Below are 24,329 nucleotides of genomic sequence, written 5' to 3'. Positions count from 1 at the left end.
TTGGACACCCTGTATAATAACAGGAAAATAGTGCATTTCTCGAATAGAAGTATTTTATGAATAACTCGCAAAGATAATAGAAGTCAATAAATTCCCACTAAATTGCTCAAGGGGCCATAGCAATTTGTAAACTTTCGTGGTTATTCAAATATGAACCTTCTACTGCAAATTCTCTCATTTATACCAAAAGCTGTCTCGTTAGGACTATAAGATAACTATGGCGTTAGCATCATGTCTGAACCAACGTTTGGATAGCGATCATTTCATAGAGGTTTGCTGTAATTATGGGGATTGTAATTGAAAATCTCGTATGTAATGTCCCGATGAGCGTACTCTCACGGCATATTTGTGATCGTGTGTGAACAGCAGTCCCAATTTAAATATGTGAATACATTTTCAGTAGGAAGAAGCCCATTTTAAATTCAGGGGCAGGGTAATTCTGTGCCTATTAGCAGTAATATTAAGCAACGCATCTGGGATTAAATAAAATAACAGAACTTGCGCTGATTCAGTGCATTGTTACCGAGCACAAGAATTGGAGGCGCTCCACGTATCATTTCGCCTGAAAATACCCGTCCCAAAGGATTCTAGGGAAATTGTTTGGAGTAAAATTAAAGTGAAGTTATTACTTACACTTTTGAAATAATTCAAATCTTCAAGTTGATTCTTAAACCAACTGTTTTTGATCGAATTCCTAATTTTATTCCCAAACTAAAAGGTTAGAAAATTTAGTATCTGCGGACATTTTGATAACCCGAATCATTGAGTTTGTAACGGAATTATGAGTGAAAAGTTTGAAGAGAAACAAAAAAAAAAGAATTGTTAAAAGATTTAAGAATACTATGCATTAGCAAAAAAAACTTTTTAATAGTTAAATTTGTGTTTCTCGAATCATCAGCTAGAGCCTGACTGGAAGTTTTAGGTTACTTATTCGACAGGTCAAATGGCTATTTTATTAATCACAATAAGTGTCCTTTCAAAAATAAAGGCGGCTTGCCATGACGGTCCTTTAAGATGGTACCGTAGCCAACTCGCACATAGAATAAATAGACCTTTGAATCTCAATCTAATGCTGATACTTTCAACAAGATACCTACTTTTAACGGTTTTCCCCTCCGTATCTATAGCCTACGACTGACAAGTGAAAAACGATGAAAAAAACAAAGAAAAAATGAAACAGAAGAGTGTTATTATAAGACTAAAGAGTCAAGACCGGCAAAACATTTTTTCAAGTTTTTGAATCTTAGATAATTGATGAGCGCTCATAAATTAAAATTCAAACTATACCATAGATATAGTATAGAAACTGAAAATGAAACAAAAAACGGCGATCCAGAAGTACCGGTATGTCTTTCAATATGGAGGTTACTAATTTTGTTCGCCTACTTTACATCAAGTTATGTAAAGGGACGGAAACCTATTGGCAGGGAGTATATTCAAGTGGCTAACACAAACAGTCCCCGAACTCGTAATAGAACTAAAATAAACAAAATCGGTATAACCTGGTATACATACTGCGGGAGTACCCAAAAACACCATAATGACAACTCTATTTTGAGCTGTCTGTTTGCCGAAAGAGTTGTGCAAATTTTTCATGTACAATTTCATGCGTTTTAATGTCCCTCGCAGGTGGCGTCTTACCAGATAGTCAAGTAGTAAAATTTTATTCGATTATTTCAATATTAGAATCTCTTTTTTGCCCACCCTTAATTATACTGTGTAATTGTAGATGGAGAAATAAATGATCTGGCTATTTTTTCGCGAATAAAATGATAAAAACAAAATCACTTCTTGGGGTTTTACTCTTAATTTTGGTAGTTATCTCTATAGTTATGCCCTGCGTTATATCTTGGCTCCTCCACTTCATCATCGAGTTTCTGAATAGGCCTATGATTGGTACCTCCCGTATGATGATATCTGACAAGTTCAAAACGCTTCATTGAAAATGGTCAAATTTATAATAAAAATATATATTTTTGGGAAAGTATTAACGACAAATAAAATTTGTTTGACTATTGAAGTATTTGAAATCTCGAAATAAAATCATGACATGTCATTAACTAATATCATATTTCCCATCGTAAGATCCTACACCTGTGACAAGAATTCGTTGCATATACTCCCCGAGTAGGCCACGAAGGATGAAAACGCCAGTGCATTCCTGATCGCACCTAAATACAGAGAGCAGAATTAGGACATGTAAACTTACATATACGTACAGCAATATTATGTATTAGAAAATCCGTCGTGCACTTCAATTTTTTTCATGTAAGTATGTAATAAAAATCATACTTAGCCACGAAATATATGGAAAGCATCATTTTATTCCTTGAAAGATGTGTGAGTTGACCTTCCAAAAAACCGTTACTTGGTTCCATTCGGAAGCAATTCGAGTTGATAGTCCTACCTCCGACTTCTAAAAATAAACAAACGAAAACAATGCTTCAGATCTCCTTGGTTACCCACAAAGAATTTTACTGAAATGACCTTAGCCCGATTGTTATTTTCACAAATCGACATTATTCGGGAAACGAACAAGGTGAAAATTTCTTTGATGGGGCGTGAAGCTAATTGAAAATAATAATATTTGTTAGGTTTGATCTTTCCCGACTTATTTTGGATATTTATATGCCAAATCATCATTTATTTCATTATTTACGTTCCATCCACGTATTTTCAGCGTGTTTTTGAAATAAAACATACTTCCGACCAACTATCTGTTAATTGTAGCTTATTTTTAGCTCATTTTTGAGGTGGGGCGCGAGACTTGGCAAATTTTAAAAAGGGGGCGTGACTTTGGGTTTGAGAAGCACTGCACTAAACCAAATGCAGTATGTAGGTCACCATCAGCAAATGAATACATCGCCAACTTCTTGATACGAACACATTACTTTGAAATGGACTACTCAAAGAAATTGATAGGCACTCCGTCATAAACAGCAAATTTTGTCTAGAGTTATTCCTGTTCAAAACTTTCTCATCTTGAGCTAGAAAAACAAACGAAAACCTCACTAGCTTCATTGCTTCTTGTAAATATCATTTATTCAGTCAATTAATATTAGTGTACCCTGTCGTTGATTTATTTGCTGGATGACTGCAGCGTAAACTTATGCCCAATCTTGGGCACACCTTGTTACCCCTATTTTCCCCTAATTTCTTCAATTTATAATTAACAATTGAAAAATTATTCGTTATCAGTTCGCACGAGTTTGCAATTTTCCGTCGAGTTTCTGTTTTGCGGTTGCTCGTTTTAAGGAACTTTTAAGTAATCTGACTGCGCTATTTTATTAATTTCTGATCACAGCATACATTGTAGAATATTGCATACATGCAGTGATCCCCCCCTATAGGGGGTGAACACCCCCCTAATTTTGAGGTGCGATTCCACACTGTATTCCTAACTCAAGTATAATTGTATTCAAATATAACGACTATGTCATATTTAGCAATGTAGATGAGGGGTTCTAAACCGCAGTCTGCGGGCCAATTACGGCCGGCGTGACGAATTAAAATGGCCCGCCGAACTTGAGTGAAATAATTTAGCTCTTCATGTGGTACCTTTTGAGTTTTAGATACCGTCTATTGTTACATCATTATCACAGTTTGAGCACGTTTATTTCGTAACAATTGAATTATACCGGTATCTTATGTATACGTATGGGTATTAGGATTATACACTGCAGTATTTTAGATATCAGCCGTATATTAGGAAAGCTTAAAGATGTCACAAAACGAAAACTAGGCACTGAAAACAGACGTTTTTTATATGAATGACAGCGTTTTTATTTCTTTATTGAAAAGAATCAAACTTCAGCGATTTGTCTTCTTACCAAAAAATATTTCAGTTCTGAAGGAATACAACATTATCAGTTGACGCGCGTATTTCAAAATTTAATTCATTGCTTAATTCATACAAAAGTCAAACAAACATGTTCCAAAAAAAATGTGAAATGTGTAACAAAACAAGCCATAAGTAGCCATTCATACAATGTCAGATGAGCGAGTAACTTCATTAGTCACTATCAGTTGCAAATTACTTGTTGAAACGTAGTAGTATATATTTACGGTTGAAAGCCGTGCTTGTTTTCTATTTCCCGGGAATTCTATCAGCTAAATATTATAATTATTGATTTCATTACATAACAAACTGCGATGCTAGGTGTATCTAAAATCAAGCTTAGAGCCTATTTTGGTGCCTATTTCTCAAAATTTTCTCAGGGCGCTTGAGCGCGCCCTGAACTCCAGGCGTGAAGTCCCGTACTTTTCCTCGCTCCCCTTTTATGGCCCTACAATTTTATTCTGCTGTGGATTTTGGCTCGCCGTCAATCAACTTGGGGGCCCCTCATGTATATCGTTTCTTAAATACATACCATTTTTTTAAGAATACAAATGGCCTAGTTTTATCTCTAGTAGCAAATTATTCACCACCCCCTAAATTTCGAAACACCCCCCCTGAAAAGAAAAGCTGGGGAACATACTGCATACATGGCGTGAAAGCTAGTGCATGATTCGGGAATTTTAGTATATATGCCACATTTTCAGTATTTCAAAACAAAGTTTGCCAATTTTGCAAATAGGATCGATTTGGTCGCAGATAACTAATTAAAAATAAAATCGATGAGTCGAAAAATTCGGTATGTCCGCACAGAAAGCCAGCTTCCCATCAGGCCACCAACTAACAAATGTAGTCGAGGTGTCGCAATTTTATAACCATTGATTTGAGTGTCCCAGCGATTACAAAAAAATGCAGTAAACGACTTTATGTTGCAACAAATAGGTTACCTAATAATGTGTTCCAAATTGAATCCGACCGGCCGATATTCTCTATTTTAATTTGAATACATTTTTCTTGTCCAACATAGCATGTTCCAAAATTCAACTCCTTGTGAGACAGTTTTAATGAAGGTATATATACTCTGGAACGAACTGACATAACTTGTCGAGCACCGCTTGAAAAGTTGATTTCCAATTCATCGTTAAATAACATGCTTTCTGATCCTGAAAACGATTTTTGTCAAATTGAATTATATTTTAAAACGTCTGGCAATCTCAGATCGACCTCACTCGAACATTATTGGCACGATAAAATTTAGACGAATGGTGACGAGATATATTTTGATAGAAAGTGTCCTCTTAAAATAGTTCAATCTCAAGTTCATCGTTCGTCTCAGTAGTTCATCTTCAAGTATGACTAGTTAGTAAATAATTTTTCGTTCTTTATCGACCCAAAACATTTTATTTTCAGTTTCTTTTCTGTCATGTACGGAAACGTTAGCAAGAGTACAAAAGTTAAAAGACTAAAATTGGCAGGTAATGCTTTGTCGCTGTCTAAGTGTATAAGCCTTCCTTTTATCTTAAACTTTGATGATAGGAATCAAACATTAAATGATATGAAAATGATATTAAAAAACACTGAATCAAAAAGTACTCAAGAAAAATAAGATAAACAGGTCAGCGCTCCAGAAGTGTGTGAACCAATGTGGAGGTAACTAATTTTGTTCGCCTACTTTACATCAAATTGTCTAAAGGGACTGAAGACTATGAACTGGGGGTATATTCACTTGGCTAACACAGACAGTCCCCGAATTCGTAATAGAACTAAAATAAGAAAAATCCGAATAAAATTATGGCCTAACCCTAACCTTCTGCACACACTACGGGAGTACCAATAGGTCTACATAGATTTTTAGCTGCAAGTCATACCAGTATCAGAATCTTTTTCCAGTTCAACTCCCGGAACAATATCTTCATTTCTGAGAGAATCCAGGGCTTCTAACAAGATGGATGATAACTTGAATCCAATTTTGACCTTGAAACAGAAAATAATTTCAAATTACCAGCAAACAAACAACACATCTGCATGCAGCGGTAATTGCCATTGGGTAGTATAGAATTATATTGATTATTGTTGTGATTTTGGTTGAATAAGGTACAGTTGTAAGTTTCCAATTTCTGGGTGTGGTTTACTGATATATCTCCCCATTCTATAACTCCTTCATCCACAAATGCTATTCGTTGTACTAAACTTATTTGTGGACTTCAACGCCTATTGGCCACTTCAAAATGTTCTACAAATGACGTTTTTAAATATAAACTTTTTTCTGGCAACTTTTGGTTGGGCAATTTGGCATTTGACTCCAATTATATTCAACTTGGCGATATCTTTGAATGAATATTTTTCTCTCTATTGTTCTTTCTTGTTTACAGAATCGATTTTTAATTTGATAACTGTTATAAAAAAATTAATATGGTGTGGCAAATCATTTTTATTTTTTTTGTTTGTTCATTATATCGGTGGTCGGCAATCTTTTTTCAGTGACGGACCGGTAACATCTAACCAAAATTTTGGCGGACCACCTTTATACAAATTTCAGACGAACTGATCTAATGTAATAAATTATATGCGCTAGAAAAGTTATGTTATCAATACATTCAAAAACAAAGGTATAACGTATTTCTTACGTTCGTCCTACTTCAATATTTCGTTTTTGTAGTTGTCAATTTTAAAAATCTGACCTCACATACTGGTAACAATGCTATTAGGGCATTGTACGTTTTTTGTGTCACCTTTCTGCGGACCGGTAGTACTCTTTCCGCGGACCGGCAATGGGCCGCGGCCCGGTTGGTTGCCGACCACTGCATTATATAATTTATCTTAAGTTTCTCGCATTTTTCTTACTTCATAATATCACTGTGATTGTATGTGTGTTATTCTATTAATTTTATGTGAGTGAAGACTCATTTTTGCAAAACCTTCCATCCCATATTCTATACGTTTTAAACCTTACTTAAGGTTCTGTTTGTTCTCCTGATTTTATAATCAGTTCTTATTCAATTTTATCGTCTGTTATGTTGATTATGGAGTCTATACAAACTTATTATTCTAGACGGGTTCTTGAAACCTTGATTTGAAGTAGACATACATTAAAATTAATTAACATAAAAACTTCTTTAAAATTCTTAACAATGTATAATATAAATATTATATATACAAGTCATTCAAAAGTTTTCGTGGGTTTCAAATGTGCCTGAAGGTCTGATATAGCCGACAATATTGAATATTGCAAGACGAAATGTGAGATTAAACTAAACTACATTTTGATATTATGCACATTATAAAACGCCGTATTTTATCCGGCACTGGAAACAGATAGCTCAAAGAATGACCCATACACGATCGAACGAAAATCAATGTATGCTCTCTGACTCTCTCATATATATATATTTATTGGGATGTCAAAAGTTAATAGAGTGAATCACCAAATCATCACCTTTGAGAACGGTAAATTAGACCATAAAATACAGTTAATAGATACACATTTTACGCAGTTTTCATTACGGTATTTAATACAAACTATTATTATTTGCCAATTATTTTAAATCCTTTACCAATGGCAATGACTGCAAGGAACATATTTCTCAAAAATTCATACTTTTTAAAATAAATCTACTAGCGATAAATAAGACGATGTTTTGCCTTGGAATGATAATGCGTTGAAACGGAAGTTGGCTTACTGATGACGAAGAATCACATTACGATTTAATGTTAAAAATCATTACGCACAGTGAATCATATCACTTGCATAATGTTTACTTGCTTGGAAGCTAATCTATATCACGTTATAAAGAACCAGTTCTTAGCGAACCAATAATCAAAATGTTTTGGTTAAATTTTTTTATTTGTATCATCATGCTATGCCTGATTTCAAAACAACAAAGTCGTGCTTGTAAAAACAGATGTGCCTGCAAATGTGCAGCTGAGGTATCGGACTGTTCAAATATGGGGCTCACTACAATACCGGAATCAATAGAATCAGAAACTAAGGAAATTAATTTGAGTGGAAACAGGTAAGCCGACTTATTTATTTTAAATCAAAGAAAAATATTGTCACGTCATTGATTCAACAAGCAAAGCGTGAATTTATTGCGTTATTGATATCTATGTGCTCAATTCAGCATTTTTGAGAGTGGATAGTTTCACAATCCTGAATGTTTTATGGATGTGGAAAATATATAACAAAATTATTACCAAAATATCACCTTTAATAACTTAAAGTTTCTCAGTAATCGTAATATTAAATTAAATCATCTTAAGGCTCGACCAGGTCACGGAGAAAACGATAAGCTCGATGATTTTCGATACTACAAGCATAGAAATTATAGATCTCAGCAACAACAGTCTTAAAGAAATTCCAAAAAGTGCTTTCAAAATGACAACATCCTTGCGAAAACTTATTTTAGACGACAATAAAATATATTTGTTTCCAGAAGAAGCGTTATCGAAATTTAACAACACATTAGAAAGATTAAGCATCAGAAACAACAATTTGAATAGTATGGATTTTATCCAGCGATTTTCCGCATTGAAACGTGTTGATTTAACTGGAAATTGTCTTGGAACATTTAATAACATTAAAAATGTAAATCTACTCGAATTCAAAATCGGTAAACAAAATTCCGGATGTCCTCTCACTTTTCCCGATTTTAGCTTATCAAACATGAAATCACTTATAAATTTCGAAATGGCCGGAAACACAGATGGTAATACCCTAATCTCTGCATCTTTTCTGAGCAAGCTCCCGACAAATTTGACACGACTTAGCGTTAGCTACGTGTCTGGTGCAAATATATTGTTGACAAACACAATGATCGAAGAGTTGTACTTGGTGAATGTATACAATTCCGAACTCATCGACATTTCTAGCTTATGCAATACAGGCCTGAAAGTTTATATGAAAAACGCAATAATGAAATTTGAAGAATTCAACAAGTTTCCGGAGTCATGCAGATGTCAACAGATGTACATTGAAAATTCTTCAGTGATATTTGAGACAACGTGGGAAAAATTACATAAATTAACGAATTTGAGTCTAATAGATTGCGATTTGTCTTCGTTGCCAACAAATTCTAGGTACAAAAGTATTAATGTGATAACCTCCCTCATGTTTTTGAACTTGTCGAAAAACAGAATATATGAGTGGTCTGATTCTTTTTTCACGTCTCTCCAATCTCTACAAACCTTGGATATGCGATCAAATCAAATCCTACATTTCAATGGAACATCGCTTGGAAACGTCACTTCCTTGGTAGAACTATACCTCGCACATAACAAGATTTCATCACTGAATGGGAACCTGAATCTAGAACAACTCCAATATTTGAGTCTTGCGTGGAATAATATAACGTACATTCCGAAAGATTTCTTTCAATTTTGTCGCTCTCTGGGACTAGTTGATTTCACTCATAACAAACTGAGGAGCGTGGGTATGTTTTCTACCATTCAAGTGAGTATTTATTTTTTGTATATTATCGACTCTTATAGATGGGCATGGCGTCGATATCTAGGATTGAAAATTTGATTATGTTTTTCTGCATATCGTCATGTTCTAAAGTCTAGATCTAGACAACCAGTAATTTTACCAATCACAGATAAGCCGTAACGTAATGAGGAAATGCAATGTTTTGGGGAAGCACATTGATACCACGACTACCACTCATATCAAATGCCTTCTAATGATTTTCTGCAATTTTATTAGCACGCCAATTTTCATCGAGAGCAATAAAAGTTCATCATCATTCTTTAATTGTCCAGGTTGAACAGTTGGTCATATTAGCAGATCATAATCAATGGAATTGTGGCAACAATATGAAAACACACTATCAACAAATTTTGGAACACAAACACGTCGATTTAGAGTGTGCCTACCATTACTATCAAACAAATGTAACAATTCTAAAAAATTTGACGAAGGCAGATTACGGAAAAAAGTTCTATAATGACTCAACTCTATGCTTTATTTGCGATACGCCAAAAATATACGCTGGGATGACTGCTGAGAAAGTAGTTGCTTTTGACATTGCCTCAGCAAATACTTCATCGGTTTCCAGCACAAGTACTAACTTCACGGGTAAGTTCAACGTCCATGTTTAATATATATAAACACTCCTACGCCATTCGCTCCACAGAGTTGGGTAAAACCAAATTTCGGATAAAAAGTGCGATAATTGTTGTGATCTCAGGATATTTGTGCCATGTTCAGCAAAATGGCAACAGAAACCCGATAATAAATAAGAATACACCAATTCAATTAGCAAATGCGGCAATAATAAAATGGAAATTATTGGTTTTAGCCTCAAGTACACTCGCCACAAACACCGAGTCAACAATACCATCGGAATATGAACTGATCATGTATTATGTATATATTGGAGCAGGAGTCGGTGGATTTATGTTAATCACTATTTTAATAATTACTCTGATTTGTTGGTGCAAAATAAGACGAACCAAAGATAAGTCGAGAAACAACATAAGTGCATCAGATAATCTGGACCGGCCTAAAGAATTTTCAGATCCAGTTGGAAACTACTTAGATCACACATATGCATCAGTAGTCAGTCGTAAAAGAAATGAGAGCGACATACCCCTTCCCCCGCCAGTTAATTCGTCCGTTTTCGCGAGATTGAAAGCATCCATGTTTAGGCGAAACATTGCAAGCAGAGAACGCCCCGAAGGTCCCTATGAAGTTCCTATTGGGCCAGAACCTGATTTCCAACAATCGACGAGAAATCCCACACATGACGAAGGATACATGTCGTTCAACGAACACACAAACGCATCAGAAATAAACAACTCAGGGTCAGAAATTGATGAGAGTGGAAACATCCGTAGGAGTACACCATTGACAAGTAGCCTTTATCTTATTCCGATAAAGTCGTCAAGAGTTTCAACTGGTATGAGTGTAATGTTGGAAGAAGAAAATAGTTACGAGAATATTTAAGTGTAGAGCCGGAGAAAAGCTCGTTGAATTCAAATATATGCTTGATTATTCAAGAAGATTATTCGTCAATACTGAATCGCACCACGGTTGGGTTTTTCTACGTCGAAGCAACCAAGGAGTACATCTGATCCGTGACTACAATATAATCATCCATATATCTATCCAGATATTGAAATAATACATTTAAAAATATTAATAATTTATTGAAAATATTTGATATAGTCTACTCTGAAATTTCTATACTATTTCTATATTGGTCGCGGATATAATATTTCTATATTTTGATATACTCTGAAATTTTTATACTATTTCTATACTCCTATTTCTGTAATATTTGACGACGAAAAACAGCTATGGTCGATTTTTGAATCCATCTATTGTGCGTTCCAACACAGTTACTATTTTGTTGGTGTTATAGGCCAGGGCCCAGGATTAAGATAAATGTAATCACAAAAATCAAATCTTTGTTTCTATTGCCATTCTTTGTCGAAAGAAACAAAAAATTAGTCAGTAAAGTTTCATCCTATTTGATCGAATATTTCATCAGTACAAAATACTAATACGCCGCGCCCTTGCGTGGACTAGTTCTGTCATGCTTTGCTCATTTCAAACTCCCTGACATATGATCGCGTGTCTACTAGTAAGCATTGGTGTACCCCTGTTCCTTACAGGGGTTCATGTAATCCCTGATAGGCAACGGCATCATCTGCCACCTCAGACCATACACCTAGAACAAATAACTAGATAGCAACACCGCCACGGACTGATATCCGGCACGTGAATAATACCCGTTAAAATGGATTCCATACTTCTCGCCAAACCTATATTTCGAATTAAAAACGAATATAAAATATGATTTGCTCGAAATTCACCAAGGGACTCTTTCCCATGGGCGAAGCCATCGTTGCGTTCAATTTACATATATTATGGCTCCGCTGTTATCTTAAACTCTAAAAAGGTTCTGTCTAGAAAACCATTCCATAAATAAATCTTTGAATCAGTCCTCTCCTAAGAAGTTGTACTAATGAACTGACATAAACTCAACGTGAAACATGCATTTTGTGAAATAAGATTTTTTTAAATGCTCAAGTATCAATTAAATGAGGTCACGAAAGCGGAAGTGTGTTTGATTGCGATTCATTTTTTACTAGTGCCGATGCTTAATCTAAATTTGCACTTTGTTGCTGGACCGCGCTGATTTCTAAGTCATCACAAGTAGTCATTATTTATAATAAAGCATTTCATTTTAACTTCGATTCATTTCGATTACTTGTCATCTGTTATGCAAGAAAAATAGCACAGGTTTTAATATGGCGAAGGGACAACTGAGTGTTCACATTTTTATTCCGATGCATCGAGACATTTTTGAGTCACAAGACTCACAATATGACCATAGAAAAAATTCCACCTAGGAAATATGTATCAGGCGTGAGCTTCCGATAACGCATGTCGAATCTTACGTTTGCAAATTTATCGTGGCGTAAATGACTCAGATTCAAACGACGGTATTATTCGTTTTGTAAAAAATTATACACCACGTATATACTTATGCTAGTGGAGAGCTAAATAAACAAATTATTTAGTGGTTTAATCTATACAAAAGTTACAATTGACAGAAGATAAAGCGACAATGATATATATAAATGCACCGTCTGTTTGAAAGTGTTAAAAGTAAAAACAACTTAGTAAGTTCCATTGAATATTTAGCGGAAATGTTATATAATATTAATACGGTCGGTACTGCAAGCGTGATATCTATTTTACACTGAATTACTAAGTATAACAATGGCTTGGACGCTCGGAATACTCGTGTTATTGGCAATGGAAGTAATAACAACAACTGCATGTCCAGATATGTGCACATGCATGGGAAGCACAATTGTGAATTGTGCCAACAAGGGACTCAAAATCCTTCCGCAAGGCATTCCGACGGTCGCTACAGAACTGTACTTAGCACATAACAACTTAGGCAGTGATGATTTGATGAAAATTAGTGAATTCGTAAAATTAGAAGTTTTGGACATGTCTCATAACAACATAGAAACAATGAAAGATGGAAAACTGCCGAGAACATTGCGTACCATATTACTGGATCATAACCAAATGAACTTTGAAGGAGATGACCCATTTGGAAATACTGAAAATTCTTTGGTGAGTTTGCAATACGATAGCTCACGTGTAAATTGTTAGTGTAAGACTGTAGACAGTGTTTATAGTACTGTTGAGTTAAGAGAAAGATTTTCAAAATAATCTCACGGATATATCTGGGTTTTGTACTGCAATAAACTGACTAAAGGAAGGTAAAAATCATTGAATGACGACAATAGAACTTTTAAGAATAATAGCGTTGTCTGAATTTGGACTATAACCATAAGTTACAGTGGGATTCAGGAGGTTCGCATGAACAATAATCAGCGCACCCGTTCCTGTTCTAGGCTGGTGTCGTGATAAGGAAGTTTCCGTAGTGACATAGTGAATATTAAGCTCAAGTTGTTCTCATCGTGTAATCTTATGTTACGTTCCTATAAGTTCGGCCCGGGTTTATGAAATAAGGGAACTAGTTGTTGGTGAGTTCAAATCAAAGGAGAGCCTGTTCTCAACATTTCTAACACCCCCTATCAATTGCTAAGTGAGCTTCATTAAAAGTTGGATCTTATCTGATCTGATGCATCCGCAAATCTTCTCAGTCTGGCTTAGTGGCCCAAATTTAATAAAGTTCGAAATAGGATTGATCCAAATCTCGCATCACGTTTCTTTCCCAACGGCGAAATATGGCTTCTATCCGTTTATTTAAATTGCATAGTCCATGTACAATTTGGATTGTTCCGCTAGTTTTAATGTATACAGTGAATACCCATATTTTCAAAACGACAGGTGGATAAATGATTTGGAAATTGGAAGACCAACCAGAGTCCAGACAAGTTTGTTTGTTATGACAATATTGAGGGTCTATTTAAATAGTTTAGATATATATATATTGGGAAAATAAAATCCAATACTTTTTCTTACAGGAAAAATTAACACTCCAAGGCAACAAAATTTCCCGCGAAATTTCTATTTTGACGTATTACGCGCACAAGAAGTTAAATTTCCTGGATTTGAGTTACAATGAGATACCTTCTGTAACCGACAACACTGTTTTTCCAATGTCGTTGTTGCACCTGAATATACGCAACAATCCTATCGACCAAATATATACTTCAACGTTTCGTTTAACAACACAATTACTCACTTTGGATTTAATAAATCTGCAAATGTCATCGATGAAAAGCAGCTATTTTAAAAACTGCGAATCTTTAGAGAAACTTTATATGGGAGGACCGCATCTTTCAACCATATCTAGTATAACTTTTAAAGGATTGACGTCCTTAACAAAATTAGTGATCGAAGATTCAAATTTGTCTTCTTTGCCCGCGTATGTTTTCGCCGAGACTTCCAAGTTATCCGTTTTACACCTCAACGAAAACACATTTGACCATTTCGAAGACAAGTTATTTGGAAATAAGTCTGAACTCCTACAACTTTATTTGATTGGAAACCGTGGTGACATGAAATTTAATGCAAAACTTTTTAACAATTTTAGACATATACAATACTTATCAATCGCTGGGAATAATATCACAATATTTCCATCTTATCTTGGAAGGAAGCTTCCTAAGCTGAAAGTTTTGGACTTATCTTTCAACAAACTCACTGAACTACAAACAAACAGTAATTTTGAGTCTTTGGTTGGCATTAACGTGTCTAATAACGAGATATATGTTGTTAAAGATGACTTCTTTGCACATTTTTCTATTTTATTGGGCGCGGACTTGTCGAAAAACAAAATATCAAAACTGAAACGCCAGTGGCTGGATGACTACCTTACTTACATAGTCACGTCGAACAATTCCTGGGCCTGCGATTGTGATATGAAAGAAGCCATATCAAAATCTGACGTAACTTTTTCGTGCCACGTGTCTAATGAATTCAATCTTTTATACAATTACGAGTTTAACACAAGCAGTGATGCTTGCGTGGTATGTTCCAGTCCGCCTATATACGACGGAAAAATGTTCACAAACATATCAAATTACTTGGAAGAGTGCCGAGAGTTTACTACCCCTGTTATGACTTCGACATTTTCAAAATCAATATTTGTGGCAGTTGTTACTGTTTCAATATGTACAACTTGCGGCATAATTATAGTGATTTTATTGGTACGTAGGCACAGAAGAAAAGAAGTGACATCTCGAGCATCAGATCCCTCCGACCCATTATACAGTCAGGTCTCGGACCGGACAGCAGATAGCTCGCTATATCACCAAATTCCAGAATCGGGCAATGGATATGAGTACGCAATGAGTACGGATCATGTCTACTGCAGCGTCAAACAAAAGAAGGCGGAAGAAAGTCCCACACCACATGTGTGCAAAGATACAATCACAATTAGACGGTATAATCCTTCAAATGATTCCGAAAGTCCTTATGTTGACGATATCTTGGGGACACACGATTCTATCAAAGATTCGCGTCGAACAGGCGCTATAGCAAGACCTGAACGTTCCCCCACAGATGCTTATCAAACTCTCCCACCGCCTCCCACACCACCAATTGAAACTAGCGGCAACAAGATGAGCCCACAATCCGCATACGAAGTAGAAATGGCTGCAAACAAAAGAAAAGCATCCTACATGGATTTTAGCGAATCTCCACTGGAAGAAAAAAAAGTACAATTTCGAAAACCTACAACCGAAAATAAACGATATGAGTCGAATAATACATACGAAATGGACTAAAAAGTTATAGCAAAAACTAGACCAGGCGAAAATTGCATGTTTAATACAAAGATAAAACCGAAAGAATTCTTAATTGCTGAATTAAATAATCAAATACTGCTGCTCCATTGTTAGTCGAATTATTGTATAATATATCAAATCATCTTTGTTTCAAACGTTTATTCACATCAGCGTGGATATTAATTGACAATGTGTCTATATGAATATAGCTTAATATATAAGATAATATCACAATGGCATATTTAACAGCACAAAAAGTTACGATTATTCGATCTATTTGAAACGAAACACGGGCACTTATTTTGTGCACAATAAGCCGGTTTTGATTCTGAGCATAAGGTCGAAAAGATAAATTTATTTGCGAAAAAAACACTCAGATTTTTGTCGTAATCAACTACTATTGCATGCAATACTACTAAAGACATCGCCGAAGATTTGTGAGCCGCTTCGTCAAAATTTTTCCCATTCGTTGATAGAAACTAACATTCAATATATAGGAATTTTGGGGAATTCACTAATAGTTAGGTATAGAAAAATATTTGGATAAGGAAAGACACACGACTTTGTAACATCGCAAGCTCAGATCACGGCGAAGCCGGGCGTGTGTGAGGACAAGTAAGTCATTTTATTTTGTTCCAGTAGTCAGCCGTGATTAGCCTGAAGGAAGCCCTAATCTTATTAAGTAATCGACAAAGCAAAATTGTTCCCAACGCTTGGTAAAATCAGTCCACAGGCGATCTCTTAAATACATTATCATATTTTTGAAATTACTGAATATTTATTGTGAAAAAAGAAAATACATACTAAGTAGCATTAAACTCAAGATAGGCATTAGGAGTCGTTTCATACGCCGATTCTGAATTGTGTTCAAACTCATCCTGATCGGGAGGTGGAGGTGGTGCATGTAAATCATATAAGTTCGCATCAAGAGACGGTGTCAAATAAGGACTTTCTAATACAGTTTGAGCACGTGGAATTGAACTAGGCGCAGGTACAGAGGAAGGTAGAATATATGGATTACTATTGGAGTAGTCAACGGTATTAAGGCGACGAGGTACGTCCTCATATTCGTTTGAAACACTCGGCATTGTATGTGTTATATCAGTAGGGAAATCGAGTGGTTTCTGTGATACATCACATTTTGAGTTTTTACACGTTGTCTGAGGAATACGAAAATCAATAGGTTCATATATATTTTCGCATGAAGGCGCTGTATCGTGTTCATAAGATTGATTGAATTTCGTCATGTTAAAATCACACTCATTATAAATAGCAGAATTCAAGTTGTTTGATTTTCCTAAATCTGCCATTGCGTACGATTGTTCAAAACCATCGTCCACTGGAAGATTTGTCGAGTTGGTAATTGTCCTTGGTTTGGGGAGTGGTGGAGCATCGTTACTTGTCTTTCTCATATCCTTTTTCTTTATGAAATAAGCAATACCTCCGAGCATTGAAAGCATAACTAATGTACAAATGATGGGAATTAGAGAGTTTATAACTTGTTGAGATGCTTGATAATCAACAGTTGGTTTAAAGGTTGAGTTTAGTAAATTTCCTGTAGTTAATAGATTTGCGTTATTATCCGAGCATGATTCGAAATGTTCCGATGGTACCATATCAAAATATATTCCCTTGTATTGAAACGGGCTTTGACAGCGAATGCAAAACGTTTCTGTGCTGACGATGCCACCTTTAATGAATGATCCGATTGCATCGCAAATCGCATAAAATTTTGATATTTGCTGATATCCATGTATTTCTTTCATTAAACAATCACATGTCCATGGATTATTGCCTGTAATAATTTCTTTAAGTTTGTCATTCTTCACAAACCACGACGATACAAGATGAGTTAATACGTTACTTGTTAAATCAACAGAACGCAACCCAGGAAGTTTGGAAAAGAAAGATTTGTCCACATCGCTAATGGAGTTGCTGGATAAATTCAATATTTCAAGTTCATTTAACGGCCAATCCAACGACAACCTTTTTACAACGTTACGAGAAATATCCAAAATTTTGAGTATTTTTAAATTACCCAGTGCAGGTATGGACGTAAGAGAATTACCGCTTATAAATAGTGCTTCAAGCGTTCTCAGGACATTAACAAACGACAAGTCAATAAAGCCATTGTCTTCAAAATATAGCACAGTTAAATTAGTCAATGGTGATATTATATTTGTCGTTATTGTCAACTTTTTATTACCCTCAAGTCTCAGCACATTCAGGTTTGGAGTGGGAAGAAAAACATTGTCTGGCAGTATATGTAAGCTGGTATATTCCAACGACAACGTAGCCAAATTATGTAGACCTTGGAGTGATTCTTGCGACATTGATGCAAGATTGTATCCCCCTAACAGCAATGTATGGAGCGAAATGCAATCAGCAAAATAATTAGCAACGGATTTCAGTTGGGTTTCGCGCATATCCAAATAAACTAAATTTTCCAGATCTCTGAAAACGCCTATTGCCATAGAGGCAATCGGATTGTTGCTCAAATCCAAATACGTTAGAGACTCAGGAAAGCTTCTTGATTGTATAGACTTTATACTGTTGAAACTTAAATCCAAATATTTCAATTTACTCATGTACTGAAATATATCCCGGGACAGCTGTCCCGCCATTTCATTGTGACTTACAGTTAGATTAATAAGTGAATATTCGACATAAACGAACATGCCGGCATCTGACATCAATAATTCATTGTGATCAAGATTCAAGATTTCCAAATTATCTAAAATGAACAAAGCTTCATCTCCGATGTTCTTCAGCTTGTTAAATCTCAGATCGAGTGAGATTAAATTTTTCAGGCCCTTAAAATCGTCCTCCACGATAGATGAAATATTATTATAACGCAATTCTATACGGATCGTCGATTCTGGTAAATCAGCAGGAAAAGCAGTCAGGCCAGTTCCACTGCAGTTCGTACTGATGTCGGTGCACGTACATTTTCCCGGGCATAGATACACTTCTTTAATACAGGAAATTAAAAGTGCAAACAACACATAGAGTCGTTTGCACATATTCAATGTCTAAATGATAATCCTAAAAGTCCTTATTTGTAAAATCTTGAAAAAACACATAAGAAAATATGAAAAAAACAAGAACTGGAAGACCGAATATTCATAGTCAGGCGCTTACATACAGAACAGACATGGAAATTTTAACATCTTGGCATTATAATTAGTCTTTCAACGTCACATAAAACTTTACCTGTCAACTAAAATATATTATTGTGCCCATTATTAAATAGGTATTCTAGTATCTGTACCTGTTTAATTGCCCATTTTATTTACTGCAGCATAGCACGGACATGAATCATAACAAAAACACATGAATCGTTAAAAAATATGATATACTGGCTAACGAGTATCGTGATGATTTGTCATTGACGTGAAAGATATACTGAAAAGAAAAATACTTATGTGATGAAGTTGAATAATTGAGTGACTTATTGACCCGGGGCCTATTTATCACTGACCTGGGAATATATAACAAGTAATTTCAACTCTAATTGTAGACATGGGGATAGGCGTCCTAGTGTATTTGCCGGGGAGACACAAAAGGAGCAATAAATACCATAACGGACGGGAGGAGTCAATGCGTCTCCTTGATGCGATGTTTCATTCAGACTCATCAAACCCCGACAAGCCCGCGAATATGGAGAGTATGATTAGATGAAACCTACTTCCAATCCACAATAACTCGAAAATGGAAATCATGACAGGTAAATAAATGAACGATATCGAAATGCGACTGAGCCCAACTTTAAATATGTTCAACTCCCGTTAGAACCTTTTCTCAAATCTCTCATTCTAACATAAAAATCGAAGTCGTGAGAAGAGGGGTACTTATTAGAATGTAAAGACTAATTATTTCGGGTGTCTGAACTTTTCACAGTGTTTATACATCATATACATAAGATTTTCGGTCTCAGTGGTATTGAATTATCCAGACAAAACAACTTTTCGTAGACCAAATATCAACTCTATATTTTTGTTGGTTGTATAGCTTGCCTTTGTTGGCCTGGCAGTTCATCTCAACACCTACGAGCCTTATAAATAAAACCTCGTCCTGGCTTTGTCACAGCTTCTACTTCATGGCAGTATTCTTAATGAATTTGTGAAATGTACTCCAACTGTCAATCTGTAGACCAAATTTGTTTATCATTTGTTTCCATGGGAAATTCCAAATCTGCTCCCATCTAACTAAGTGCAGGCTATATGCCACTAGATGTGTCCGTTGTTTACATGCTTAATACAACCAAATACTACAATGAGTAGCAGTGACTGATTTTACAAAGAATGGCATTATTCCCATAATTCACACTTTAGTATTTATCAACTTAATCAAACACCAAATAATGCAGCCTCGTGTGCATCAACAAAGTGGGTACATTCAAGCAAATAAACTCTGGTAAAGGGTACGATGCCAAATGTATATGACTGTCAGCCAGACTACTCGACGGATATGGATATCAGATCAGCCGCCTTCCATTCCAATATGGTTATGGGACTAAAAAACCAATGCTGCAAAACATCAGCTAACAAAGCAAATTGACCAAATACTGTATTTGACATATAACCAGAGCAATCCTCTGGTAAAATTGAAAATTTTTCTTACTACTGGGAAGTTTCCTTGTATATGTAGGTCGTTCCTAACCAGCTGAACATTCACTTTGTTAATACAGCACAGGTAGGTTTTTTAACTCTTCTTCCTGCAAACAGTTCTAAAATTCTTTGTGCCCTCTTTCATATATAATTGAGGCATGTGGTTAAATATTTTCCATTTGTAAATATGTAGGAAGTCCCTCCGGATCTTTCGACAATGAGCTTTTCACTCAAGAATGAAAGTCTGTCAATATCCTATATTAGAAGCTGGATTCATTGCATATTTATGATTCTTACTTTGGAACGTTTTGCTTGTGAAATAAGCTTTGAGTAATTTGAAAATGTACTGATAATCATATTGAAGGTTAAGTTTCCCAATCTCAGCTTTGCCTTAAACTTTGTCAAAAATCAGGTCACCATTTCCAGATGTCAAGGTGATTATCTTTAACGTGCCTTGTAATGTAAATCTTGTAATGTATTGAATAGCAGCTGACACAACTTTACAGCAAATAAAACAGATATTTGAGATATATCCAAAAATAAATATTCGTTTGTACATTCTGCAACCCTAATTTTCACTTTTTCTTTTATTTTATTTTTAAATTTGCTGAAACCTAACTTTTCTATCCATACATTCCAATACAGTTTGTTCCTCATTCCTCAGTGCAAAATGTCATGGGATACTCCTACCAAAAGCATACATTTGAAGCAAATGCATGAAGATAATTTAAACCAAAGCAACTTAAAAATTTTGATTTCAAAACAATTCTTGCCATTAAGATAATCTAGGATGGAACCCAAACAACAATTGATACTTTATAATGAGATTATATGTGTTTGAACTTATAAAATATACTTAAAATTGTTCTTTGCGCAAAATCCATGCTTTCATACATTTTTGTTAGTGTAAGTGAATGTTTTTGAAAAAAATCTTAATTGGCCGCATCAATAGCTTCCCTTGCCCTGATGTGTAGGCCTGATGTTTTTGACAAAATTATTTGATTAGCCGATTTGAATGGAATACCCGACTAGTTGAGTATTGAAAATACATATATTACTTTTGATGATGACTTAAAAATGATTCAAAACATCAGCAATGTAATAACTGGGATCATATTCAAGGAATCAAGAACACTCTAAATTGTTGGTAGTTGGTCACATTTTTAAATATATGTCAAGTATATGTATTTTAAGTCCAAATCGATTTTGAATAAGAAGTCCCAGATATCTTCATGAAAAGATCAAATATCTACTCACTCTCAAATTCTCCTGTGGTCGCAATCTATTTCTGGCACTTGCTTCAATCCTCAGTTCCTTAGTAATTCGGTCTCCATTCTTATCAGTTGTTGGTTTGGTTGAAGACAGGAAAAATGGTCTGGTAATTGATAATTTGAAGTCGATTGGCATTTCAGTATCATTCATTAAAGTGCAATGTCGATATTGAACAGCCTCAGATGCAACCTGAAAATAGAACAGGAATTTTTGTTCAGATAGATAGTTAAGGTTTATTGATCTGGCATATTCTAAAAAACTATTACCTGAGTTACACGACTTAACTGATTGGGAAAATATCTAGCCGGGGGTCGTATAAAGTTACAAACAGAAAGTTCTGATATTTAGCTCTGAATGTGTTTACAGACAACTTCCAGTGTATTTCTAAGTTTTGTTGTTATCATATCCTCAGTTCATCAAAACTGTCAGTTAAACCAGTGCTTCCCAACCAGTGTCTATCAAGGTGGGTCTGGAAATTGTGGCATTATCATTACGTAACAATTATGAAACAATGTAACAATTAGAATCGTGCGTTGTGTCTCGTTAATAAATCCAGTACGCTCCCACATGTTAGAAACTGTAGGTAGGCCACAAGGCAGAAAGACGCCAGTTAATGTAATTGGTAATCTTGTATCCAATGAGTTGCATTCTAAATACTGGCTAAGCTTTATTTTAACACTCCAACTTTGTTTGATTCTTGTAAGCCACAAAATGGAGAATTTTTAAAAAGAAAAGGTAACCAAGTGAAAAAAAGGAAATCTTATAAGAGTTGTAGTGAGAAAATATAACTCGACAACTATCATTAAGGCAGAAAATAACTTTGAGCCAAAAGGAAATGTGTTGAGTGTAAATGCTACGTTGCGTGCAGGCTTGACTCTTATTAAGCCTCGATTTGGTAATATTCAATAGGCAAAATCAAGCTTCGCTTTAAAACTAAATTACTTGGGGATACATTAGTTCTTTTCTCATATATCCACATCTGATTGAGGGTCGCACAAAAAAAGGCAACAAAAGTGGGTCGCAAACTGAAAAAAATTTGGGAAGCACTGATTTAAACTGTTTCTGATCTATCATACTAATGTTTATTATAAGCTAAAGAAATTTGGTAATTCGGACCAGATCTGTATCCAGAATAATTTTGAATTTCAAGAAAGCTTCGAGCGCTATTCAGTTAAGTGTTCTGCCAATGCATTTTTCATTGTCACACTTTAATATAACGAAGATTAAATTTCTGACTCATATGAAGCATAATTTTAGAATGCTAGTCGAATATCAAAAAAAGTCATGGACCCCATACTTCTTTGTGATTACTGCAAAAAAGAACCAGTAGGACGAAATATATTTAATATTTTTTAGTTTACTTTCATTTTAATTTGAAAAGGAAGATAAATGCATTTAATTGATGTTTGGGTGGTGTAGAGGTGAGCCCAGATCTATTAGTTTACCATACCAAAAATTTGGCGAAATCTCACAAATCATTCAAGGTATTGCTAATTTGTTCAGTTCAACTATCCAAACTTCGAACTGAAAAACACACTAGATTAAAGCAGTGTATCCAAACACAACTTTCTGAAAACGAAGAGTCAACTCCCACACAAAATTATACACGTGTGTCAGTATGTGACTAATACAATACACATTTGCCTACTTGATATCAAATAAATCGTACATTCCTAAGCAGCAAGATAACAATGACTTGATTGGAGATCTGCATTATATGAAATGCAATGCAGAGTTGTTAACATCTAAGCTCAATTAGTGTTATTCGCATGGTTCGTCAGTATCTCTAATCAACATCAACAGAGTCATGACTTTTTGAAAAAATATTGAAATTTGCTAATGTGACAATCTAAATATCCTTTTGTAATATTCGGGATCCCATATATCTCAAATGACCTTCCAATGAGAGCTCCAGCTCTTGAGGTCACCTTTGCATTTGAAATAGATATTCAAGGTATTCAAATATATATACGGGTATATATCGATCATAGTTACACAGACTAATTTCATAATAAAAGACATTGAATCCTTAAAGATACTTACTCTACTTTTCAAAATCAACATGTCGCTGATAGGAATTTTGAATTGAATTCCACATTCTCCCTCTAATTCCTCATCTTCCTCTTCATCAGGTTCTATCCGGATGGATCCGGTTTTAACTAATGCTGTCAGTTGGAGTTTGAGTGGCAGCACAGAATACCCATCTGTACGCATCAGCTTTAAATTAGTAAAATTTAAATTAACATAATGTAGCCTATCTGTTTAGTTTATCAAATGACAATTTTAAACAATCCAGCAATGGAACTGATTAGAATATTGATAGTGATACTGGCAAGGTTTCTAGATCATAAATAAGAATATTGGACTCTGGCTATGGCCAAGTCAGGGAACAATTCACGGTGGTTCAGGATGGTTTTAATCTGAAAGATTTGCACTATTTCGGAAGTTAACTACATTACTAACAACTTTTGTAAACATCTCGATGGCTTTGTGCACTTCACATATGCTGTATTTTAAAACATATAAAAAGGAGGGAAAATTAGAAGATTCTTTCTTAAAAATCCTGAAGGGTGTTACTCGATGGGTCAGGGTAACTTGATAGGGAAAGGATAAACCTAAAAGAACTAATTTAAGGTATTTATTAACACAATGATCAACTACCGGTATATTAGTGGTCGGCAAACTGTGGCTCGCTAGCCAAATGCAGCCCACAAACTAATTTTTTGTGGACCCCGAACGACCTCACATTTAATACATAAACAAAAATTGATCCTGAATTTATAATTGTCTCCATGTGAATTTATGTCATAACAATGGCTTCTGTATAACGTTTGGTTTTTAGTAGCTTCAGTTATATGTGTCTCAGTGTCTGCTGTTAGTTGTAATTACCG

General features: G+C 35.1%; 4 protein-coding genes across 6 annotated transcripts in view; 2 read left to right on the top strand and 2 right to left on the bottom strand.

Moving 5' to 3' along the window:
- Positions 1 to 1,945: 1,945 nt before the first annotated feature.
- The window catches only part of LOC120337589 (deleted in lung and esophageal cancer protein 1-like), a 67,884-nt gene continuing 45,500 nt past the window's right edge, over positions 1,946 to 24,329 (bottom strand). Inside the window, exons 31-36 of the mRNA XM_039405425.2 lie at positions 23,482 to 23,655; positions 21,424 to 21,627; positions 5,704 to 5,809; positions 4,783 to 4,998; positions 2,293 to 2,416; positions 1,946 to 2,171 (exon numbers count right to left, since the gene is read on the bottom strand). Coding sequence (XP_039261359.2) covers positions 2,057 to 2,171; positions 2,293 to 2,416; positions 4,783 to 4,998; positions 5,704 to 5,809; positions 21,424 to 21,627; positions 23,482 to 23,655 — 939 coding nt within the window. The 3' untranslated portion in view covers positions 1,946 to 2,056. The remainder of the gene's footprint in view (positions 2,172 to 2,292; positions 2,417 to 4,782; positions 4,999 to 5,703; positions 5,810 to 21,423; positions 21,628 to 23,481; positions 23,656 to 24,329) is intronic.
- On the top strand, positions 7,054 to 12,036 carry LOC120337591 (uncharacterized). 3 transcript variants are annotated; one of them, XM_039405427.2, is made up of 4 exons: positions 7,054 to 7,848; positions 8,096 to 9,284; positions 9,593 to 9,908; positions 10,132 to 12,036. In XM_039405427.2, the coding sequence occupies exons 1-4, from the start codon at positions 7,658 to 7,660 to the stop codon at positions 10,776 to 10,778; spliced, it is 2,343 nt and encodes a 780-aa protein (XP_039261361.2). In that variant the 5' UTR covers positions 7,054 to 7,657; the 3' UTR covers positions 10,779 to 12,036. The 3 variants fall into 3 exon arrangements, with proteins under 3 accessions (XP_039261361.2, XP_077972978.1, XP_077972977.1); XM_078116852.1 differs by having other exon boundaries at positions 7,055 to 7,848; positions 8,272 to 9,284; XM_078116851.1 differs by having other exon boundaries at positions 7,055 to 7,848; positions 8,269 to 9,284.
- LOC144428130 (uncharacterized) lies at positions 12,398 to 15,706 on the top strand. Its single transcript, XM_078116853.1, has 2 exons — positions 12,398 to 12,929; positions 13,790 to 15,706. Exons 1-2 carry the CDS (start codon positions 12,564 to 12,566, stop codon positions 15,554 to 15,556), a joined length of 2,133 nt encoding a protein of 710 aa, XP_077972979.1. The 5' UTR covers positions 12,398 to 12,563; the 3' UTR covers positions 15,557 to 15,706.
- LOC120337592 (uncharacterized) lies at positions 16,294 to 21,257 on the bottom strand. Its single transcript, XM_039405429.2, has one exon. The coding sequence runs from the start codon at positions 18,577 to 18,579 to the stop codon at positions 16,360 to 16,362; it is 2,220 nt and encodes a 739-aa protein (XP_039261363.2). The 5' UTR covers positions 18,580 to 21,257; the 3' UTR covers positions 16,294 to 16,359.

This window comes from Styela clava, chromosome 10, assembly GCF_964204865.1.
Source record: "Styela clava chromosome 10, kaStyClav1.hap1.2, whole genome shotgun sequence".
NCBI classification, from domain to species: Eukaryota; Metazoa; Chordata; class Ascidiacea; order Stolidobranchia; family Styelidae; genus Styela; species Styela clava.
This window is presented reverse-complemented; position numbering and strand designations above follow the sequence as displayed.

Coding starts and splice junctions, on each gene's coding strand:
- LOC144428130 (XM_078116853.1), top strand. CDS start 12,564: ATGGCTTGGACGCTCGGAATACTCGTGTTATTGGCAATGGAAGTAATA. Junction 12,930..13,789: donor GAAATACTGAAAATTCTTTG/GTGAGTTTGCAA, acceptor TTTTTCTTACAG/GAAAAATTAACACTCCAAGG.
- LOC120337592 (XM_039405429.2), bottom strand. CDS start 18,579: ATGTGCAAACGACTCTATGTGTTGTTTGCACTTTTAATTTCCTGTATT.
- LOC120337591 (XM_039405427.2), top strand. CDS start 7,658: ATGTTTTGGTTAAATTTTTTTATTTGTATCATCATGCTATGCCTGATT. Junction 9,285..9,592: donor GTATGTTTTCTACCATTCAA/GTGAGTATTTAT, acceptor TTAATTGTCCAG/GTTGAACAGTTGGTCATATT. Junction 9,909..10,131: donor CACAAGTACTAACTTCACGG/GTAAGTTCAACG, acceptor TATTGGTTTTAG/CCTCAAGTACACTCGCCACA.